Source organism: Armigeres subalbatus, chromosome 3 (assembly GCF_024139115.2).
Source record: "Armigeres subalbatus isolate Guangzhou_Male chromosome 3, GZ_Asu_2, whole genome shotgun sequence".
NCBI classification, from domain to species: domain Eukaryota; kingdom Metazoa; phylum Arthropoda; class Insecta; order Diptera; family Culicidae; genus Armigeres; species Armigeres subalbatus.
The window spans coordinates 111,071,276-111,092,502 of record NC_085141.1 but is presented as its reverse complement, the minus strand read 5'-3'; the positions used below and the strand labels follow the sequence as shown (position 1 = coordinate 111,092,502).

Genomic DNA, 21,227 nt, shown 5'->3' with positions numbered 1-21,227 from the left:
CATTCTTTGTATTAAGAATTTTGTATCAAATCTCGCATTCAAACCGATCAGAGAATGCCATCCAAACGAATCTCGATGGTTCCTCCTAGAACATGTATATAAATCGTGTACAGCAATATAACTTAAACCCACACAATCTTCCCGATTCCATTTAGCTTGATAACGGAAAAGGACACAAATACGCATGGTGCTTATTCCACTCGTATCACTCATTGCTATCCCTGTTACCCTCCCACTTGTCACTTCCGCATAGCATGAGACGTGGATTATGATTGCCTTTGGTCGCGTCGTTCCTCATCTGATAAATAGTCCAGATGGTTAGCGCGTCAGTCTAGACGTGTTAATTGTGAAGGGTCCGGGTTCAATTCCCGTCTTTGATCGAATTTTTTTGTGAGGTTGCTGAAATTGTAGAAGTACACAGCATTTCACTACTCGATGGGGGAGTGTTAAATTAGATTCAATGTAGACACACTAACACATAACCAGTTCTTATTTTCTCGTGACCGGAGACCTAATGTCCTAATGTAAATCTGTGCATATGTCGCAAATTATGGCAAACTGTACGCGGAACTAATGAGAGATTGCAAAAAAAATGTTGCAATCTCTGGTTGGGTGTACATATTGTATGGGGAAGTACCTATATGGCCTTCACTTTAGCATCTTATGTGACATCATATACAATCTTCTGTTGAGTGGGTGGCCAAAAGGGCATTTTGCTGAAATTGCTGTTTAGCCGAAATGGTCATTTGTCAGTTAATGTATCCTTTGGTCGAACGGTTCGTCGAAAATGTCGTTTGGCTAAACAGGTCATATGGCTGAAAATGTCACTTCACTTCACTTCTTACTCATCATTTTCACTTCTCATTTTTACTTTTAACAATGAGAGGTGAGAAACGAGAAATAAAAAGTTAGAATGATGAGTGAAAATGAGAAATGAGAAGTGAGACGACTCATTTTTTTCGCACTATTGTTTGGCCAAATGACGTATTTGGCCTAAGGACCATTTGAGCTAAATGACTTTTTCGTCAATTTGTCCCGTTCGCCTATATGTCGCTTTCGACCAAATCGGTTTTCGGCCTTACGAACGTTTTGGCCAAATGGTATTCGTGTAAACGTGTCAATCGATTGCGTGACATTCGGTCATATGGCTCCTTTACTGAATGAGTTCCAATTTCGATAACACAGCCATTACTGGCACTCCGTGGACACCAATCCGGCTAATAAGTCCAAACAAATCTAGCGTCCCAGCCTCCTCGGGACTCCAACTCGAGATATAAGTCCTGCCACTGCCAGCATGTCACCAAATCCAATTTAGCTACTTATGTCAGCCCTGTCTGCGGGTCTAGATATCACCCAAACTCGACCGTGCAGGACACTCCCGGCTACAACAGTACCTTTCCGGATACCTCCGATGATATCCACTCCGACTCCCAAAGCGCTCTCTTCCCTTCTGATCAGCGCAACACAACTGATACAACGTCACCATCGTCCCGTTGCCTTACTAGAGGATTTCGAGGAGGCAGATCCAGTTCCCCTGAACCATCAATGTAACCACTATCAGCCAACCCCCCTTTCCATATTAACTTGGGAGGTTGCTTCCGACCTCTATGGGAGAAACCATTTTCTAATTCAGGTGACTTCCAACCTTGCTCTCCTTACCACTTGAGGCCGCGATGGCATTATGATGCAGCTGACTAGGAGTCATTTTAAAGCAGCATTCGAAGCACATTGGAGCATACTACCCCGCTTACGCTTTCCTACTTCTCAAAGATCGTCCTCCACGCCGTTGGACGAAACGCGTCGTGCTGTTAAAGCCAGAAGAAAAGCCTACGCGTGTACAGGAGGTTTCCCCTTGAGCATCCGAGAAAGGTAAGTGCATTGAAAAATTACAAACAAAAACGCTATGAATGCCGAACGGTCATCCAAGACGCCAATGGGAAGCAGTGGGAGGACTTCCTTGACTCCATCAATTCGGCCCAGTCCACCGCCGAACTATGGGAGAAAGTCAATGCGCTAAGTGACAAGCGAAGATTTTCCTCCATCCACATCGATTCGCAAGACCGTACTATTTCCGATGGGCCGGATGTGGCCAATGCACTCGGGGAGTGTGTTACATCACTCGCATCAATAAGTGGCTAACCATCCGATTTACAAAGGCTCATAGCCACTAGGGTTTAGACGCTGCGGAACTTTCGAGGCCCGCCGGACCTGCTACATCCCCCAATAAACCAGACCTTTTGAGAAGTTGGGAAGTTTTCTGGTCCGGATGGAAAAGCGTATCTGATGCTGAAAAACCTTCCCCCTACCGCCAAAATAGTTTTCCTCGATCTGATAAATCAAGCCTCAATCAAATTTTTTCCGACGAGTGGCGCCTCAGCCACGTTATTCCGATACCTTAAAAACAGTATCTACTATCACGACGTTGATTACCGTTGACCTCTTGTGTGGCACGGCAAATGCTGGATAAAGCGTACCATTGGAACTTCGCGAACCTGAAGGAATAAAATAGACTCCATCTTGTGGTCCTTAGCCTCTTACCCAGCAACTCCTATCCCTATCTTCTCGTGGTGCTGGCCGGGATACGAGCAACCTTAGGGAAGATCGGATAACCAACCCCGGTGGGAACTATGGTAATATGCTGACAGAGAAGGGGGGTTTGCTCCTCTCCGGAGGTGAACATCTTACTGAGCGTCTGTTCTCCATGTCAGGATCGGCTCACAACAGCGTCTGTTCTCCATGTTAGGGGCGGCTGATCATCGTCCGAGTGCCAGCGAGGGACTCTAAGTGAAACTGTGCACCATGGTCCACCGGGAATAAGGAGGAATGGTTCTCCGGAAATTTAGGGGGTTTGATGTCAGGCCCTGCAAGCCAGCCTTTGAAAAAACATAAGCAACGAACAATCAACAAGAGAGTACGGACTGGAACCATCGGCGAACCACTGCGACGAAAAGGGACTAGCGATTGGAAACTCGGTTCGTGGAACTGCGATTCTCTCAACTTCATCGGGAGCACACGCATACTCGCTGATGTGTTCAAGGACCGTGGATTCGGCATCGTAGCGCTGCAGGAGGTTTGTTGGAAAGGGATCAATGGTGCGAACGTTTAGAGGTAATCATTCCATCTACCAGAGCTGCGGCAACACACACGAGCTGGGAACAGCTTTCATAGTGATGGGCGATATGCAAAGGCGCGTGATCGGGTGGTGGCCGATCAATGAAAGAATGTGCAGGTTGAGGATCAAAGGCCGGTTCTTCAACTTCAGCATAATCAACGTCCAAAGCCCACACTCCGGAAGCACTGATGATGATAAGGACGCATTCTACGCGCAGTTGGGACGTGAGTACGACAGCTGCCCAAACCACGACGTCAAAATCATCATAGAAGATTTGAACGCCCAGGTTGGCCAAGAGGAGGAGTTTAGACCGACTATTGGGAAGTGCAGCACTCAACGGCTGACGAGCGAAAACGGCCTATGACTAATTGATTTCGCCGCCTCTAAGAATATGGCCATTCGCAGCACCTTCTTCCAACACAGTCTCCCATATCCGTACACCTGGAGATCACCACTGCAGACAGAATCACAAATCAACCACGTTCTGATTGATGAACGGCACTTCTCCGACATTACCGACGTCAGGACATATCGAGGCGCTAACATCGACTCTGACCACTATCTGGTGATGGTTAAACTGCACCCAAAACTATCCGTCATCAACAATGTTCGGTACCGACGACCGCCGCGGTACGACCTAGAGCGACTGAAGCAACCTGATGTCGCCACTGCATACGCGCAGCATCTCGAAGGAGCGTTGCCGGAAGAGGGTGAGCTCGATGGGGCCTCTCTTGAGGACTGCTAGAATACAGTCAAAGCAGCCATTAACGACGCAGTGGAGAACAACGTCGGGTATATGGGATGAAGTTGACGGAACGATTGATTCAACAAAGATTGCAGACAGATTCTGGGAGAGAAGAACGCAGCGACCGCCCGCACTGCAGCAAGGTCCCCGGCAGAACGTGGGACATTATAGACGGAAGCGGAGACAGCAGACCTGCCTTTTTCAGGAGAAGAAACGCCGCCTGGAAGAAGCGGAGTGCGAGGAGATGGAACAGCTGTGCGCATTCCGCAAAGGCTTCGTGGCGCGATGTGCAGAGATAAGGATGGGAGCATCTTGACGGACGAACATGTGGTGATCGAAAGGTGGAAGCAGCACTACGAGGAACATTTGAATGGCGCTGAGAGTACAGGCAGTGAAGGTCAAGGCAGCAGAGGAGATGACTACGTCACTTCAGCGGACGAAGCCAACCAGCCAACCAGCCCCCACCTTGAGGGAAGTTAAGGGTGCCATCCAACAGCTAAAGATCAATAAAGCAGCTGGTAAGGCAGGATGGTATCGGAGCTGAGCTCATCAAGATGGGCCCGGAAAAGCTAGCTAGCTGGAAGTCGGGCCTACTACGGGCTCCAGAAGAAATTGCGGTCGAAAAAGATTCGCCACCGCACCAAATGTGTCATGTACAAGACGCTTATAAGACCGGTTGTCCTCTACGGACATGGAACATGGACAATGCTCGAGGAGGACTTGCAAGCACTTGGAGTATTTGAGAGACGGGTGCTTAGGACCATCTTTGGCGGGGTGCAAGAAGACGGTGTGTGGCAGCGAAGAATGAATCATGAGCTCGCCCAGCTCTACGGCGAACCCAGTATCCAGAAGGTAGCTAAAGCCGGAAGGGTACGATGGGCAGGGCATGTTGCAAGAATGCTGGACAGCAACCCTGCAAAGATGGTGTTCGCTTCCGATTCAGCTGGTACGAGATGACGTGGAGCGCAGCGAGCGAGATGGGCAGATCAGGTGCAAAACGACTTGGCGAGCGTGGGGCGTATTTGAGGATGGAGAGATGCGGCCTTGAACCGTGTATTGTGGCGTCAAATTGTTGATTCAGTGTTATCTGTTTAGATGTATACTAAATAAATGAAGGTAGGTACCAATATCCGGCATTCCGTGGTGATTGGGATCCTCCGGGAGATCTCCTTTGACATTCTTAAGTCTCGTGAAGACCTCCAAGTCGTTGGAGTCTGTCTCTGAGGTAGCATTTCTATTAGCATTTTGAATGTCAACGTCCCCTGTGGAACGCTTCCACCATCAAACAAAAGATGATTGACATCATCAGTGAGACCCCGTACCCTTGTCTTCTTTTGGATGATTTGAACGCCAACCACGTGCATCTGACCTGGGAAGATACAAAGTCGGACCCCCGTGGTGTTGTCCTACTCGAAGCTTTCGAAGAGGCAGATCCAGTTCCCCTAAACGATTGTTTACCCACCTTTTTTAAAGGCCATTCGGCCACCACCGTGACTACCATCAGCCGGAAGGTTGGGAGGTTGCTTCTATGGAAGCCAGTTTACCAATTCAGGTCACTGCCAACCACTCTCCCCCTACCACTTTCAAGAGGCCGCGAAGGCATTATGATGCAGCCGACTGGGAGTCCTTTGATAACAGCATTCGACTTCTATTCGAGAAGCCATCTCCTGCCACCGCACCGGACACACCCGATTCCCACATAATTTCGGTGGAAGGTCTTTACGGACCGTTTGTGACATCTGCGAAGTACAAAACTCAGTGGATCATGTGATTTGCCGATGTCCAAAGTTTGACATTTCCCGCTCCAGCTATGGAATACTGACAACCATACGAGATGCCTTTGCTGGCGATACCGCTACGCTATAGGGATTTAGGCGGACTTTAAACGGAAAATCCACTTTCATCAATAATTGTTTCACATTTTTTTTTTTCGAAAGTGGGTACACAAGATAAGAAAACCCCAAAATTTCAGGTCCCTACAAGGTATAGTTTTTGAGATATTCGTTATCAAAGTTGAGAAAAGGTAAAAAACGCGGTTTTCCTGTTCAATTTCTTGCTGTACTACATACCAGTTTTTGGAAGGTTGTTTCTGATACGATACCGAGGTTTATATATAGCATTGTAAATATAATTAAAAGAGCTTTCATGTCCTACTAACGAAAATCGTGATATCATGAAGGAAAAAAAAATGAAAAAACAAAACACTGAAAATTAGATGTATTTTTAAATTTAAAAGTCAGCCACAAAAGTTGGTCGCGAAATGACTGGAATTGATACTTAACAACATTTTCCTGTTGTGACAACATTAAAAACGTCTTATAAGCTCGAAAAAAGGAAGAAAATATGTTTGTTCGCCAGTTTGTATGGGAAGCCCCATAGTGCGCTAGCCTATCTGTCCTCATCTGCTTTCTCAAAGATGGAGGACTGTACCACCAGATCTAGCTCCAGCTTGAACCTTTCGGACACCCCAACCAGGGTATAAGTTCCAGCAACGGAGGTGTGCAGGCCTCTCTGGTCCTTACAGGGTTGTAAATCCCCACCCCCGTCAGTGACCAAGCTTACAGGGCACCATACATAAAATATGTTCTGAATACTAACATCGTTTAACAGACGCTCTGATCAGCTAATTGTAGAAATCCTCCACTCTAAATAGTTTTTTTCCCTTGTCAAAACGTCGGGTAAATAAAAAAAACTCGTGATTATGATTGATGTCCTTTGTCCTGTTTTGTCGACTATTTTATTTTTATTTACCAACCAAGTTTCAACGTTTTGTTTTAGTGTGTAGCTATAATTTTCTTTGTCAGTTATTATGTAGAGAATACAATCTGCTTGCGGAAGGTCCCAAGGTTGGACCTGAGGGTCAATGCTTTCAGCCACCACCTTTGCCAGTTGCTCCATTGGCGTTGGCAATATCAAGAAAAGTGAAGAACTGAAGTTATTTCAAAATCCACAGAAAGAAAAAAAATAATATTAAAAAAAGCCATTCGATTTTGTCAACAAAAGCATTTGATTTTGAGAACCATTTTTTTAATTTTATTTTTGATATTGTTTATAAACTAACAAAACCAGCGTATAAAAATCGCGTTAAAAATGAGTAAAAAGGATTTTTTGAAGAAAATGAGTAGATTCCAAAATCCGCGTAAAAAAGTGTCAGGGTATCACAATAGTGTGTACAGTAGGGTACCAATGCAAATCGACTTTTCGAATTTCAAAATCGAGTAGTGGTCAAAAACTTTATCTACTGGAAAAAAAGTCCCTATGCTAAATTTTAGCTCACTCGGACTCCGTTAAGTTTTTGACCAAAGCGGTCAAAGATTGACTGTTTTGAAACACGAACAATTTCTTAGTGGGGAGGGAGGCGGCTAGGTGTGGAGGGTGGTGTACAAGAATATTTCAAAATCGATTTTTTTTTATGCCGAATGACTTTTTTTATGCCGAATGCATGAAACGTCGAGATCTGATGTTATCTCGAAAAATTTAATTTTGATTTGACTTTATGTCTAAAATGAATCTATGGGAATTTAAAAAAAAATGGGACTCAGAATTTTTTTGGGAATCAAATTTTTTGTTTTTGATGTCAAATGTCTTAGACACGCATGAATAAAACGTCGAGATTTGATGTTATCTCGAAAAAAAAAGTTTTCATAAAAAAATTTTTTTTAGACTTATATTTTTTTTAAATTGATTTTTTGTATGCCAAATGTCTTAGAAATGCATGAAACGTTGAGATCTGGTGTTATTACATAAACAATTTTTTTGAAAGCTTGAGCTTGATTGACTGCTCGTAGTTGCCACTCCATTATGACCAGATTAGCTGTTCTTGCACAGGGAACCAATAGATGTTTGCTTGGGACTAGCACACATCTTCAATGTACAAGTACTGGTGATCTCATTTGTTAGGTCATACTGGCGCCTGCCACGTCAGAATGCAAGTCAATGTAGGGAGGGGGAAGGAAATGATGATGCAATCACTCGCCCACTGCAAGCCGAATATACCTCTGCACTTGCCACGAGTTCATGCGGAATTTGTTGGAATTTTTGGGTTAGGGTTCGAGAGGCAGAGGTCCGTCTTGGTTAACGAGCTGCCAATGTAGTAGATAGGAGAAGGCAACTGATGGAATTTCTAATTGGATGTAGGAAACGAGCTTTTCAGTTCATTTCCAATTCTAGCAGATTACTGCTAGAATACTCAAGTATAAGGTATAGGAATAGAAAATGGAAACGGTATGGATGTCCATTTCCAGGTTCTAGCGGTTTCTAGAACATGAGGAATATAGAGAACGATACAAAGTAGGAAAATGGAACGGACCTGGGATTGAACACACGACCTCCTGCGTATGATGCAGAAGCAGTAGCCATATGACTACCAAGCCCGCTTTACATAAACAATTTTTTTGAAAGACATAAAAAGTCCCAAAAATTTTCCGTGCGTCTTCCAAAAAAAATTCAATATGCCTAACACCAGATCTTGAAGTTTCATGCACTTTCTACGCATGCTAGTACCAAATTCAAAAAACGACAAATGAGTAAATGGCATTTAAAATTGAACACTAATTTTCATTGCTGACGGACAACCGGAATGAAATATAAGATTATTACATCACATGATCTTTCAGGAGACTTAATTTTATTGAAATCGTTCTTATTTTTCACCCACAAAACAGAATGTGCGACCATGCTCATGAAATAGTTTAGATTATAATAGTTCAAGATTATTGTAGGTATAACAAAATAAATCAATTATAGTTCAAGATTATTGTTGGTATATCAAAAGGCTATTCCTTTTTTGCATGGTTCCTTCAGTGTCTAATTTTGTCCAATATCCCTTATGACACTATTCAACCTCCTAGGAAAAGTCACATTTCATTGTCCAGATAATTCGCCGATTTTCACAAAATTTTCCCGAGCTTTCAATTTGTGTGTTCTGATAAAAACGGTTCAACGTATAAGGGATATTGGACAAAATTGGACACTGAAGAGACCATGCAAAAAAGGAATAGCCTTTTGATATACCTACAATAGTCTTCAAGGATTTTAGTACATTTTCCTAAAATAAAAATTGATTTGATGTTATACTTTTGAAAATATTTTTAAATCATAGGGGGCATCAGACAAAAACAGACACTAAACATATTCCCAGTGAATTGTCCGAGGATAACACTATTTGATCGTCCTGAATTCCGTAACTGACAGTAACTCATTTGATGATCTCCTCGAATCTTAAATGTGTATCATCTGAAGCATTTTATAGGGGGTATTAGACAAAATGAGACACTTATCCGTGTTCAAAAATATATGGGAGGCCTATTATGATATTTCCATAACACAAGTCAAGGTTTTCCCTGTCTTTTCGATTGATGTGAACATATGATTTAGCAAAATCCTCTATTTGTAGGGGAAATTGGACAAAATAGGACACTTTCAGTATTCTAACGGCAAAGGGGTCGGCACCATCAGATTCTTTTGATTTTTGTGATTTTTTTAAGGTAATCTCCAGATATGTACATACCGTGGTTGAATTGCGTCCGTTTTTTGGCTCGAATTTGCACACTGTGCAGTGGAACAGGCTAATATTGGAAGACCTAAACAGAAAATACTATTTCAATACGTGTTGCTCCATAAAATAACAGAATCCGCCATAATTATGAATTTACCGTGAGACAATTATGCGTAGAAATTACGCAATGGGACAACTAGACTTGATGTTGATTTCAATGATTTTCCGAACAAAGTTCGATATCTGTTAGAGTTTTCTAAAAGTATACATCAAAATAGACTGCTCTATGGTAAAAATCCAAAATCCACAACTAACAAACATGGCAATTAAACATTTTGCATGAAAAATCGAATTAAAAAAAAAATCTTAGTTCCAAAAGACATTTTTTTTTGAAAATGGGTGATACCAAATCTATACGTTTTATGCATTTCTCAAACATTTGGCATTGAAAAAAAAATATCGATTTGAAAAAAAAACAATTTTTCTTTTAACATTACTTGTGCACATTCCATTGGAGGGAAACAAACATTACAATAATGTCAAATGGCCATCAAATATAAAAAAAAAAAACATTTCCAAATTTAAAAAAATATAGTTTCTCTTTGGAAGGTATCCACCTACGAATAACTTCATGGACAATCCGTTTAGCTTTAAAAGCATATCACAACATTTCATTATAAACTTGCCATAAAACCAATCAATTGCACTAAAAAGCTCCGCCGGTAAACTTACGCAGACACAACTATCTCAACGCTTGAGGTTCATCGCTTAGTTTATTCAAGTCTTACGTTCTCCACCATCACACAATACTGCGCTTACTCACCTGGCGCACCTCAAAACTCACCTGTCAAAACCTTGCCACCAATATCACCTTACAAGAAAACCGCAACAGAGAGCAGAGCAGTTCAAAGAGAAGAGCACGATCACCTCCACCGACAGAGACGATCGCTTCCAAGAAACCTCACAGTTGATTGCCGGCCATGCCGATTGCCGATGCCGGTAACACAGCTTAGCTGCTTACATTCGATCGTCACCCCGTATCACATGTCTCTCAACACCTGTGCTTGGTTGGGTTCGTTCTTTTTCATCCACATTTCGTCGTCTTCTTGAGTCTTGACGTTCATAGATGGTTTCTCTCACCTCTCCCACATTGACATGGACAGGTGAGAAGCGTCTTGGTGTGTGGGTGCCACCGCCACCGTCTTGATGGCCAAAGGAATTTCGCCAAGGAAAAAATACACGTCGGCAGCCGCCAGTCATTCCAGAGTGAACTTGCGCCGTGGTTAGACGCGTTGAAGTCGCGATCGCGATTCGGGTTACTGCTGACTTTTGGGCAACCACCGATAAGGAGGAGGAAGTGGAAACGAGTGGCGGCGATAGAAAATCAACGCAATGTGGATCGTTTCCGTGATTGGAACCGGATTCTAAGAGTGGCGAAGGAATTTGAATGGAAGACGATTCTGACGAGTGAGGAAACTGTCGACGTGTCGATTGGAATCGAGAATATTTTCAGGTGACGACGATTGTGAGAGGCGATCGCCGTTGCGCGAAGAAGAAATCGAGTGTCAAATCTGACCCATTCTCGTTGCCCTGAAGTGAAAGGTAGCTTTCAAGGGCTTGATTGGAGCTGCCGTCATTATCTGTCGTGTGATCAATTGTCGTGAAGGAAGGGAAAGATAACAGAGATAACCGTGTGAATTGGGCGATTGTGTGAATGTGGAATCTGAATCAATCATTTGTGAATAAAAGGCGAAAAAAGTCATAAAAGTGTGAGAAAAGAGATTCCAAGACCGAGGGAAAAGTCTTTCAGCCATATTTAAGTTGCTTAACATTTGTGTCTTTCTCTCGCTTGAGCTAAAGTCGGTTTAGAGTGTTGGTTTTCCAGTGGCTCGATCGGAGGTGCGAAAGAGCTCGAAAGATACCGTGATCGGAATGTGGTGCCTTTGAGGCTTGCCATGACCAAGTGAGTGTGCTTATATCTACGACACGGAACCGCACTAGTGTTGGTGTACTGCTCGAAGTGCATGGATTACGACGAATGTGTGACCTGAACCCTTCGCCGGAGTCGTGATGATGTGATCTCGTCTTCTTCGTTTTGTTTGACGATCTTGGGGTATATTCTTTTACGGATATTTTCCGCTTCGCTGTAATCTGGACAAACAACACGCACTGTCCCGAAAAAAAAGTGAAACAAGTTTTTGTTTGGTCGTCCCCTAGAAGAAGAGTGTAGTGTGTTTGCTTGAAGAAGAACCTTGACCGCTCATATGAAAGAACGAAAAATGGGCGATTCGACGCCAATCTGTCGCTGCCGTGTACTCTATCTCGGCAGTGCCGTACCTCGGCAAAGCAAGGATGGGTTGCAAGGAATTCAGGAGCCTCTCCGAAGCTTGTATCCATCGGAGGGAGCCATCGGTGCCAAAGGGATCGATTCTTGGCTCAGCGTGTGGTCCAATGGGATCCTTCTGGAGAACGTAGATGAACAAAGGAAGCAGGTCACTCGGTTCTTCCCAATCGATTCTTTGCACTACTGCGCAGCAGTAAGACAGGTGTTGATCCCCGAACGGGGTAACAACAACCCGGAACCGAAGTTCCTTCCCTTGGATTCACCTTTTGCGCGGACGCCCCGTGCGCAGCATCCTCCGATCTTCGCTGCGATCCTTAGACGGACAACCGGTATCAAGGTTCTCGAATGCCACACATTTATCTGCAAACGGGAAGCAGCGGCCAACGCGTTGGTGCGTTGTTGCTTCCATGCGTACGCGGACAACTCCTACGCGCGGCAACTGGAAGGATCCGGTAGTGGCAGTTCCAACAGTGTCTACGGAACGATCGGGGGCAAATCCAACGGAACGGCCGAGGGCGCTTGGCGGTCACGTGCCGGCAGTACGACCACGCTGAACAGTGTTGGCGTCAACAGTCGACAGGCAATTAACGGCGTTGGCGAAGCGTACACTGTGAAAAATCGTAAGTATTTTACGTTTTTGAAATCGTTCTTGTGCTCTAGGAAGTTAGATTGATTTCACTCAGGCGTAAACACTGGGGGTCGATCGCAACTAATTAAGTCCAGTGAGTGTATTGCAAATTAGAACAGTGTTAATACATTGATGACGGGCTTCCGCTTTGTCACGCTGTCAGCGATGAGACATCTTGCAGTGAAATAATTATCCGGTTGTGGCAGTGTGACATTAACATATGGAATGGAGCTCGGCGGAACTAGCAAATTATTTGCTATTTTTCTCCGCTGTCGGGTGAGAAAGTGACCTGGATAGCAACGACATGGCACGCAAAGATGATTTTTGTCGACGAACCCCTGCTGGACAAATCAAATATTATGACATTTTCTGAAGAAGCACGTCTTCAATCCATCGAATGAAGTCGGTAGCGAATTCGGTCACGTTGCATCAACCAACAACGGTGAGTGACGGTTGACTTATGGCTGATTGCTAGCAATTGCGACTGGGTTTTGCAAACTGCCGTGCCGTGCCAGACCGTGGAGGCATTGTGGGTAAATGGCGATGCCTTCGCTTGTCAACGGATCTTACGTACGGTAATGGAATGCGGCCCGTTTTGGGGAAAAGGTCAAATTGCATGCGATGGTGGAATAGGGTAAACCGAAAAGGTTGGTAAACGTGAGTGAAGACTGAATAATGTGAAGGATGTATGCAATAATGCCAACGCGCTGTGGTGGGCTACTTGGCTGCATAATTTCTAACAAAAGACATGCTAATAGGCATTACATTGGGTATTTAATCAATCATTTGAAAAGCTCGTCGAATGACAGATTGTATGTTCGATTAACAAATTACATACATCTATGTATAGCAACACTGCTAGAATCTGAAGAAAACGGAAGGTCAGTAGATTTTAGAGTACCTATAAAAATCCCGTTGAAGAGATAATTCTTAAAATCGATTTGCTATTGACTGAGGCTCATCTTCCTAGCGTACAGGGGTCGAAGGTTCGATTTCTAATGAAGGATAGTGGATCAAATCACTTTCTGTGCATATGCACATCGAGTTTCAACTATGTTAATAATTAAATAATGTCATAAAATTTTATCATTTCACAAGTAATGACAGAGCGGAACAAAACAATTTATTCTCTATTCTAAGATGTTATACAAAACATTCAGGTATAAACAAGATATCCCTAACTTCTACATTCTTGAAAGACTAAATAGCTTATCGGATTCAATAATTCAGAAAATTTCAATTAAATTAGTTGAATAGTTGTAATTGTTTCCTATTTCTCACTTTATTTGCACTAGCACGCGTTCATTATTAGTTTTCGAATGTTAGTTGATATCGGATAGTTGTAGTCCGTAGTGCAGGTAGTGGAAAAATGATAAAAAGTGTCCAGCATCGTAAAGCATAAAAAACCCGCCAATTTGTTGATGGTGACTAGAAGAAAACAGCACAGATTAAGCTATTTAGTACTCAAAATGCTCAAATAGGAATAATAAGCAATAAATGAAATTTATCAAATAAGTAAACTATGCATATCTTTATTTTGAATTAAGGAGTATGGGTATTGTGTATTGCATGTTGTATTGCATTTAGTTAACATTTAGAGCAATCTTTGGGTGTTTGACTTGGTACTTGAACTTGGTGTCCTAACAAGAGAATGTAGTGGAGCTAGAGATATGGAATTCACTCCCCGATCAAACAAATCAACAAGAAACTGAATGCGCAACACTGCTGTTGCTAAATAAACTTTTCAAATTGGTCCATAAGTTATTCGAATTTCAAAAATATTCAATTTGTTTCGCGTTCAACCACAAAAGCCAGGTTTCAAATTCACTTCAAACTTTTGTTTTGAAGCTGTATAAGGGTAAAACACCCAATAGTGGAGGAGCTTAGCAAGTTCAGCCATTATTTCTTCGTTTATCCAAATATGTGCTTTATTTTGTTTACCTCAAGTGTTTATTCGAAAGCTCGTTGGTTCTATTTCAAACGAATAGTGATCCTATCATAGTAGAATCCAACTATGTTACCTAAAATACGCCTCCGATTGTTTGTACAGTGTTCCTATAGTGGCGGTATTTTTAAATTTGTGTTCCTATACACAGAAAAAAAAAAATTACACCATTTTGACCATACATGAATCTTTTCCATCAATTTCGCCCAAAATGTATGCAATTTGTCTAGCATTATGCCACTTAATCGAATAAATAGTGACATAATGCAATACAAATTGCCTACATTCAAGCGAAAATATCATTTAAAATTACGGTCTTTTGGGCATTCCCTTTATGTGCATTACTTTCGTTAAGAAAATTATTTTGAGCTTTTTAGTGGAATGTTTTCACCTGTCATAAGACGAGTTTAAACTGTCAGGATACAATTAAGTGGTGGAATTCAATGGGATTGTTTAAACTCGTCTTATGACAGGGGATTACTTTCGTGTAAATTTCAACAACTTTTTCTATCTGTGTAGTTGCGAATCCCATTGTTTTCTTATGAGACTCGCAACTATAGGAACACTACCGTAACTATTGGTAAAAAACAGAGAAAAGATAAAGTATTTTAGTGATACTTTACCGATTTTGATGCAAATTCCAACATGTTTTCGTTTATTTCATGTAATAGCCAGGCTACTGACTTCCTAATGTTTAGTCCATCGGCAGATCGTAGCCAGCATGTCCTGGGCACCAGTCTTTTTTCATAATCCTTTTCAATGATGGCAGCGGGCTATGTCTATTGATGATGATGACACCGCGTTTAGCACAGGCTCGGTAAAAACAAATCATCAAATTGGCAGACTAAATGGGTTGCAGCGTTTAATACGTAGATTGTGGAAAAACAACACTAACGCAACTATAGGAACACCCACGAGTATCGAACATGTACCCTATTCATATATGGAAGTTCCGTTTCCCTTTACAAATGTGGTGCGTGATTTTGTGGAATATCTGATCTTTTGCTCGATTAGAATGACACTGACTGCAAATGTGGAATTCTAGTTGGAACATTTCCTGTTTTTTGTTTATTTGTGTTTTAGTATTATAAATCTAATTCTCTCAACGCAAATATCATTTAAACATTTTTTAGTTTTTCGAACCAGTGTGACCAGTTAGTTCCTGCTTTTCAAATATCAGAGCACAGAATATCAAAAGCCAGAATGCGACTGGTGAATGATCGCTCGCTTTGCTCCCATCCAACGCATGAGAGAACGGTGGCTATCCTGCTCGCGTGTGCCGGAACAGAAGTGAGTGAGTGCATTGATAATGAGAAAATTAATCGAGCGAACGATGATAGAATGTGCTGCTTCAGACTCAGAAACAAAACATATTTTTATGGATTTTTTCGCATGGGATACGGAAAGATGTTGTTTATTTATATATTTCTATAATCGTATACAATTTTTATGCTATTCCGGATCTCTGGATAATATTTGGTTTTACAGTTCGTGTTTGAGTGATAAAAGCCACCTACTTTTCCCAACCAATTAAAAGGGAGCTTTAATGACCATTATGCAACTTAAATGAGTTGCATAAAATCCATTATAACATTCATTTGATTACTAAAATGGAAAACCAACATAAGAACATATTTTGCTGAATAAGTTTGAATGAGCGTTCCAATAGTGCATTCTTTGCGTCACAAAATTTTTAGACGAGAACGGATTTTCGAAAAACAAACTAGGAAAAATAGAATCGGTATCTTAAATATCAAACCTCTCTGGTGTGCAAATCCTTACTTTTGATAATTAAAATCCAATCAAGGTAAGGTAAATTCGTCAATGGAAGATAACAATACTAAATCACAACAAAATTCCCCCAATCGTACCAGCTGACAAAGTTTGCTGATTTCAGCCACGAGTAAACGACGAACCAAAGTCGAAATTGAAAATTGCAGAACTGAGAAAGAGAAAGCTTTCACCAACTGTAGGAAATGGTTTGCGCCCTGCTAAAAATGTTTCGAGTGTGCGGTTAGACAAAAATGGTCTCTGTGCGTATTTTTTGAGGGGGTAGCCTGCCGCAAGCATCTTGAATTGAGATACATGATTTAGCTTATTCGAATAGCATGGTTAGGGGAAGATCACCATGCAACATTCGATATCGGCCCCAGTAAGGTGGTTGGTCATTTGGCATAGAGTCGTTTTTCATACTGCCGTTTGGCATAATAGTTTTTTTTTTGTCATAATTGTGATTTGGCATAATAGTTGTGTAATCATCGATTTTGGAAATAATGCAGAATATGTTCAATTCTTCCTCCTTAGCCGTGCGGTAAGATGCGCGGCTACAAAGCAAGACCATGCTGAGGCTGGCCGGTGCCGGTCTTGACAATTTTCGGCTTGGAAATTGTCTCGACTTGCCTGGGCATTGAAGTATCATCGTGTTAGCCTCATGATATACGAATGCAAAAATGGTAACTTGGCTTAGAAACCTCGCAGTTAATAACTGTGGAAGTGCTTAAGTGAACACTAAGCTGCGAGGCGGCTCTGTCCCAGTGTGGGGATGTAATGCCAATAAGAAGAAGAAGATGTTCAATTCTTTATAATTTTTGTTACATTAATATCCCAATTTAATCACCTCCCTAGTATGTCTGTATGTATGTCTGTAGTTAGCCTCCATCCTGGCTAGAGTCTTACTCTACATGCGGTTCCATTTGACAGTAAGGTTCAATTTAATCACCCCTCTAGTGATGATAAAATAATTTGTGCCTTAACGATTGTTTAATTCTTCTTTTATTTATTTTATTTCATTTAAAAAATATGAATCAGTTATGCATTAGAAAAGCAAAATGCGTGAACGGTACAGAACAGAATGAACGTGAACAGAATCCAGGTAGGTACTTAGAAGTCTTTCATAATAATTCACAGACGGTAAAAGCAATTTCATTAAAATTATTCCGAAAATATATTTACGAAAATAAAAAGAAAAACTAAAATTTTCAAAAAAAATATGGGATGACAAAATCGAGTCGAAAATCAAAACATGATAAAATCGGGGGTAGACAAAATCAGGTCAACACTGTATTTGAATATTATAAGAGATACGAGATAAGATGCTGTTTTTTCAGAAAGTTATGAATTAAAGAACGTACATAACAATTATTGCTCTGAGGTACCTTGGTAGTCTCCATAAACATGATATTCTATCAGTCTTTATCAACTGTTTGCCTCTGGGTTAGAAACAAGATCGTTACTTGTTGTGGGCATGTTGCTAGGGATGTCGTAAAATCCCGATTAATCGATTAGTAACTAATCGATTACTCTCGATTTAATCGATTAGTCGTTGGGTGGTAATCGATTCAAAATCAATCGATTATCACAACAATGAAACGATTTTTCGAAGTAATCGATTAATTTGCGACTTCTCTACATGTTACTGAAGACTACACTATGTTACAAGAATACTACACATGACGGAAATGCGAATAGCAGTATTGTAAGTGATCAACAGTAAAACTATCCGTTGTAAGAAGGCAATAGAATTCAATGAAGGTAATTCTGCAGGAGATATAGTCATATTTTTGAAGGCACACATAAGCCAAAAAAGTACATGCTTCCATCTTTAATGGATGCATTTACCCGGAAAAAAGGCAAAGGAAAATGTGTTTTGCATTCAATGCATTTGCCTGGCTTAAAGCATGAGAGGACATGGTCCTTATTTCATTTCAGGCATTTGCTCAGATTAAGACAAGAGAAGATAAGATCCCTTATTTCAAAAGATGCATTTGTCAGGCTGAATGCAAGAGAGGATATGATTCCTTCTTTCTATTCGGACATTTGCTCGATTTAAGGCAAGGGAAGATATAATCCCTTCTTTCAAAGGATGAAGGCAAAGGAAGATATGATCCCTTCTTCCATAAGACGCATTTGCGCTGCTGAAGGCAAGTGAGGAAATGATTCCTTTTTTAAAATTCAGGCGTTTGCTCGCTTTAAGACCAAAGAATGTATGATCTTCATTTTCAAATGATGCTTTTGTCCGGGAAGAGAGGATATGATTTCTTCTTTCAATCTAGGATTTCTTGCGGTTTAAGGCTAGGAAAGATATGAGGCTTTCAAATAATGTTTTCTTCCTGCAAAAAGGAGAGGAGAGAATATGATTTTTTGTTAGGAAGCATGTATTTTTCCTCTCTTGATGCATCAGTGCTGTCCGAAAGGAGAATATATGAATTGTTTTTGTTTTTCTTTCTACTAAGAGTCTGTTACCAAATTACGTAACGCTTCGGGGGGAGGGAGGTCCAACTTGCGTTATACTTTGTTACACTAAAAGGTGGGGGAGGGGGTGGGTACTACCAAATGTTATGCATAACGCGAATAAAAATTTATTTGAATGTCTTTTTTTTAATCACTGATTGAAGTAATTGCTGTTTATCGTTATCGTATATTAGTCATTATCGAAATCAAGCATGCTGACATAGCAGGACTGATATGCGTAAAAATACCAAGCGAATGTTGTATTTCTCGACACCACAGTTCCGCAAAACTATGTAAATGGTTATGATCGCAAATTCTATTTTCGTTTCTACTAGCTGCATTCTTGATATCCTTGATTTTTGATCATGTGCCGTCCCTATTCTAAACAGTGTTCAAAAAATACCAAAACCCAAATGCTTCAGAGAAGGAAAAAAAATCTGCCTTCAAAATTTTCACAGTTACGCGTTACATGGGGGAGGGAGGGGGTGCCAAAAATGTTACTTTTTGTTACGAGGGGGAGGGAGGAGGTCAAAAACTTGGATTTTTGCGTTACGTAATTTGTGAACAGACCCTAAGTGTACGCAAAGGATATAGGATTTCTTCAAAACCGAACCGACAATAGTGAGTCTAGTGAGCTTAGCAGATAGAAGAAGAGCTCAACATTATGATTCCTCTACAGAAATATTTTTCAGAACGCATGAGTAAATAAGAATCTAGTTCATTTTGCTGCATATCTCAACATAAAAAACCACAATTGATTTCATTGCTTATCTATCTTGCTAATAGGTGTAGAACATTTAAAATGTTCCCGTTTTAATTGAACCTTTATTCCTCTTTTGCTGCGTTGTTCAATCATACGTCTAATTATAACGTTTTGTCTATATGGTCAAAACAGCATAACAGAATCGCTCCACAAATCATATTAATCACATAGCTCTAATAACAGTAAAGCCAATTGACTATTATGCCAAACGACTTTATGTCAAACGACATTATGCTAAACGGGGCAATGCCCTTGCGAATACTAGGGACTTTTAATTGGGCATAAAAATATCGGTGCAGAAAACTTTAATATTTTTCACGAGAGCTTTGGAGTTTGATTCCCATTCCGAACAATGATATTTCCAAAAAGTATATATGTTACTATTTTCGAAAATTATGTTATTATTTTGAGGGGTCTCCAGTAGCCTTGTGAGCAAAGGCGTAAGATTGCTAATCCGGAGATAGCGAATTCGATTCTCGGTCCGGTCTAGGATGTTTTCGGGTTGGAAACTTTCTCGACACCTTGGGCATAGTGTATCCATTGTACTTGCCACACAAGATACATGCTCATGCAACGCTGGGCATAGAAAAGCTTTCATTTAATAACTGAGTTGAAAAGCCGGCCAAGTTCCAGTTGGAATGTAGAAGCTGTACAAGCCATTGAAGAAGAAGAAGATGTTATTGTTTAGTGGGTATTCCTTATTACAAAACAACGCATACACTGGGGTAGCTTTTCACGCGATTTTTTGGTTATGTCTGGCCTTTGGATTTATTAAAACATAGTTAACCCGTCGAACTTCGTTTAGCCATAAATTAATTGAGGCGATGAAGTATGCAGAAGAGGCATATGTAATAGCAGAACAAAAGTGAAAACATATTTTTTTCCCACTTGCCAATATCGGTTTGCTACATTTATTTTCGAGCTATGCGGAAAACTGTTTTTCATTTGTATATGAGATCAACCCCCCATCCAGAACGAGGAGGGTCTTGAATCACACCAGAAGCATATCTTGTCTTCAAAAACCTTCAAATACCAAATTTGGTTCCATTTGCCTGATTAATTCTTGAGTTATGCAGAAATGTGTGTTATATTTGTATGCTTGTTTAAAAATTCAAATTCGTCCAGTCAAAAGTTCGTCTAAATCCTTTTTATATTTAGAATCAGACAACTGTCGGGTAATTTTTTTTGTTCTTTGGTTCCCGTGCATTTTAAATGGGGCCGGGATTTTGATTTTCCGTGCCCAAATCCCGAAAACATCGCATATGCAAAAATACATGGGGAAAAATTCCGCGAACCAAATTCCCGAGGTGTGAGGCTACCTTTAACATCGAAACGCTCATCTCTGACAAGTGAGATTCAGCGAAATTCTTGTCACCTTTGATAATTGCATTAATCGATGAATCCTTCGAATCTAGAATCTTGCTGAGCTACTTATCAATTAACTCATCAATTTACTCACTTCAATTCTATGACTATCGCTATTTTTAGTTTTTAAATTATCTACAAATCTGCATCGCCTAATCAAGCCTGCAAGCAGTTCATAACAAAGTTTCTAGATGATTTCCGGCGTAAATGTAGCATCACACCATGGGAATCTTGTCCTAGGATTTTATTCCCATATTTTCAAAACGGCAGGATGAAGGCTTTTGTTTGGGGATTTCAGACACAGAAAATCGAAATTTCGGCCTGTATTTTAACATGGGAGCCAGAACTGTTCCGGAAAATTTGCCCAAGGTGTAATGCTTCCTTAACGTACAAAAAATCATTTAAGCATTGTCTGCGCATGCAAAAATTACCAATCTTACTTAATATTTACGTGCTACAGTTACAGATGTCAAACAATCCGGAGACGAGCCAGCCTCGGGCTGAAAGTCTCTTTAATAAAGACACAAAAAAAAAAAAAAAAATGTCAAACAATCAGATCATGGATTCCAAATGCGACGGATAGTTAAGTTAGTCACCC

General features: G+C 41.0%; 1 protein-coding gene across 1 annotated transcript in view; it reads left to right on the top strand.

The window, feature by feature from the left end:
- The first annotated feature begins 10,603 nt into the window (after nt 1-10,603).
- Nucleotides 10,604-21,227, top strand: part of LOC134225577 (uncharacterized) — a 71,377-nt gene continuing 60,753 nt past the window's right edge. Inside the window, exon 1 of the mRNA XM_062705760.1 lies at nt 10,604-12,318. Coding sequence (XP_062561744.1) covers nt 11,619-12,318 — 700 coding nt within the window. The 5' untranslated portion in view covers nt 10,604-11,618. The remainder of the gene's footprint in view (nt 12,319-21,227) is intronic.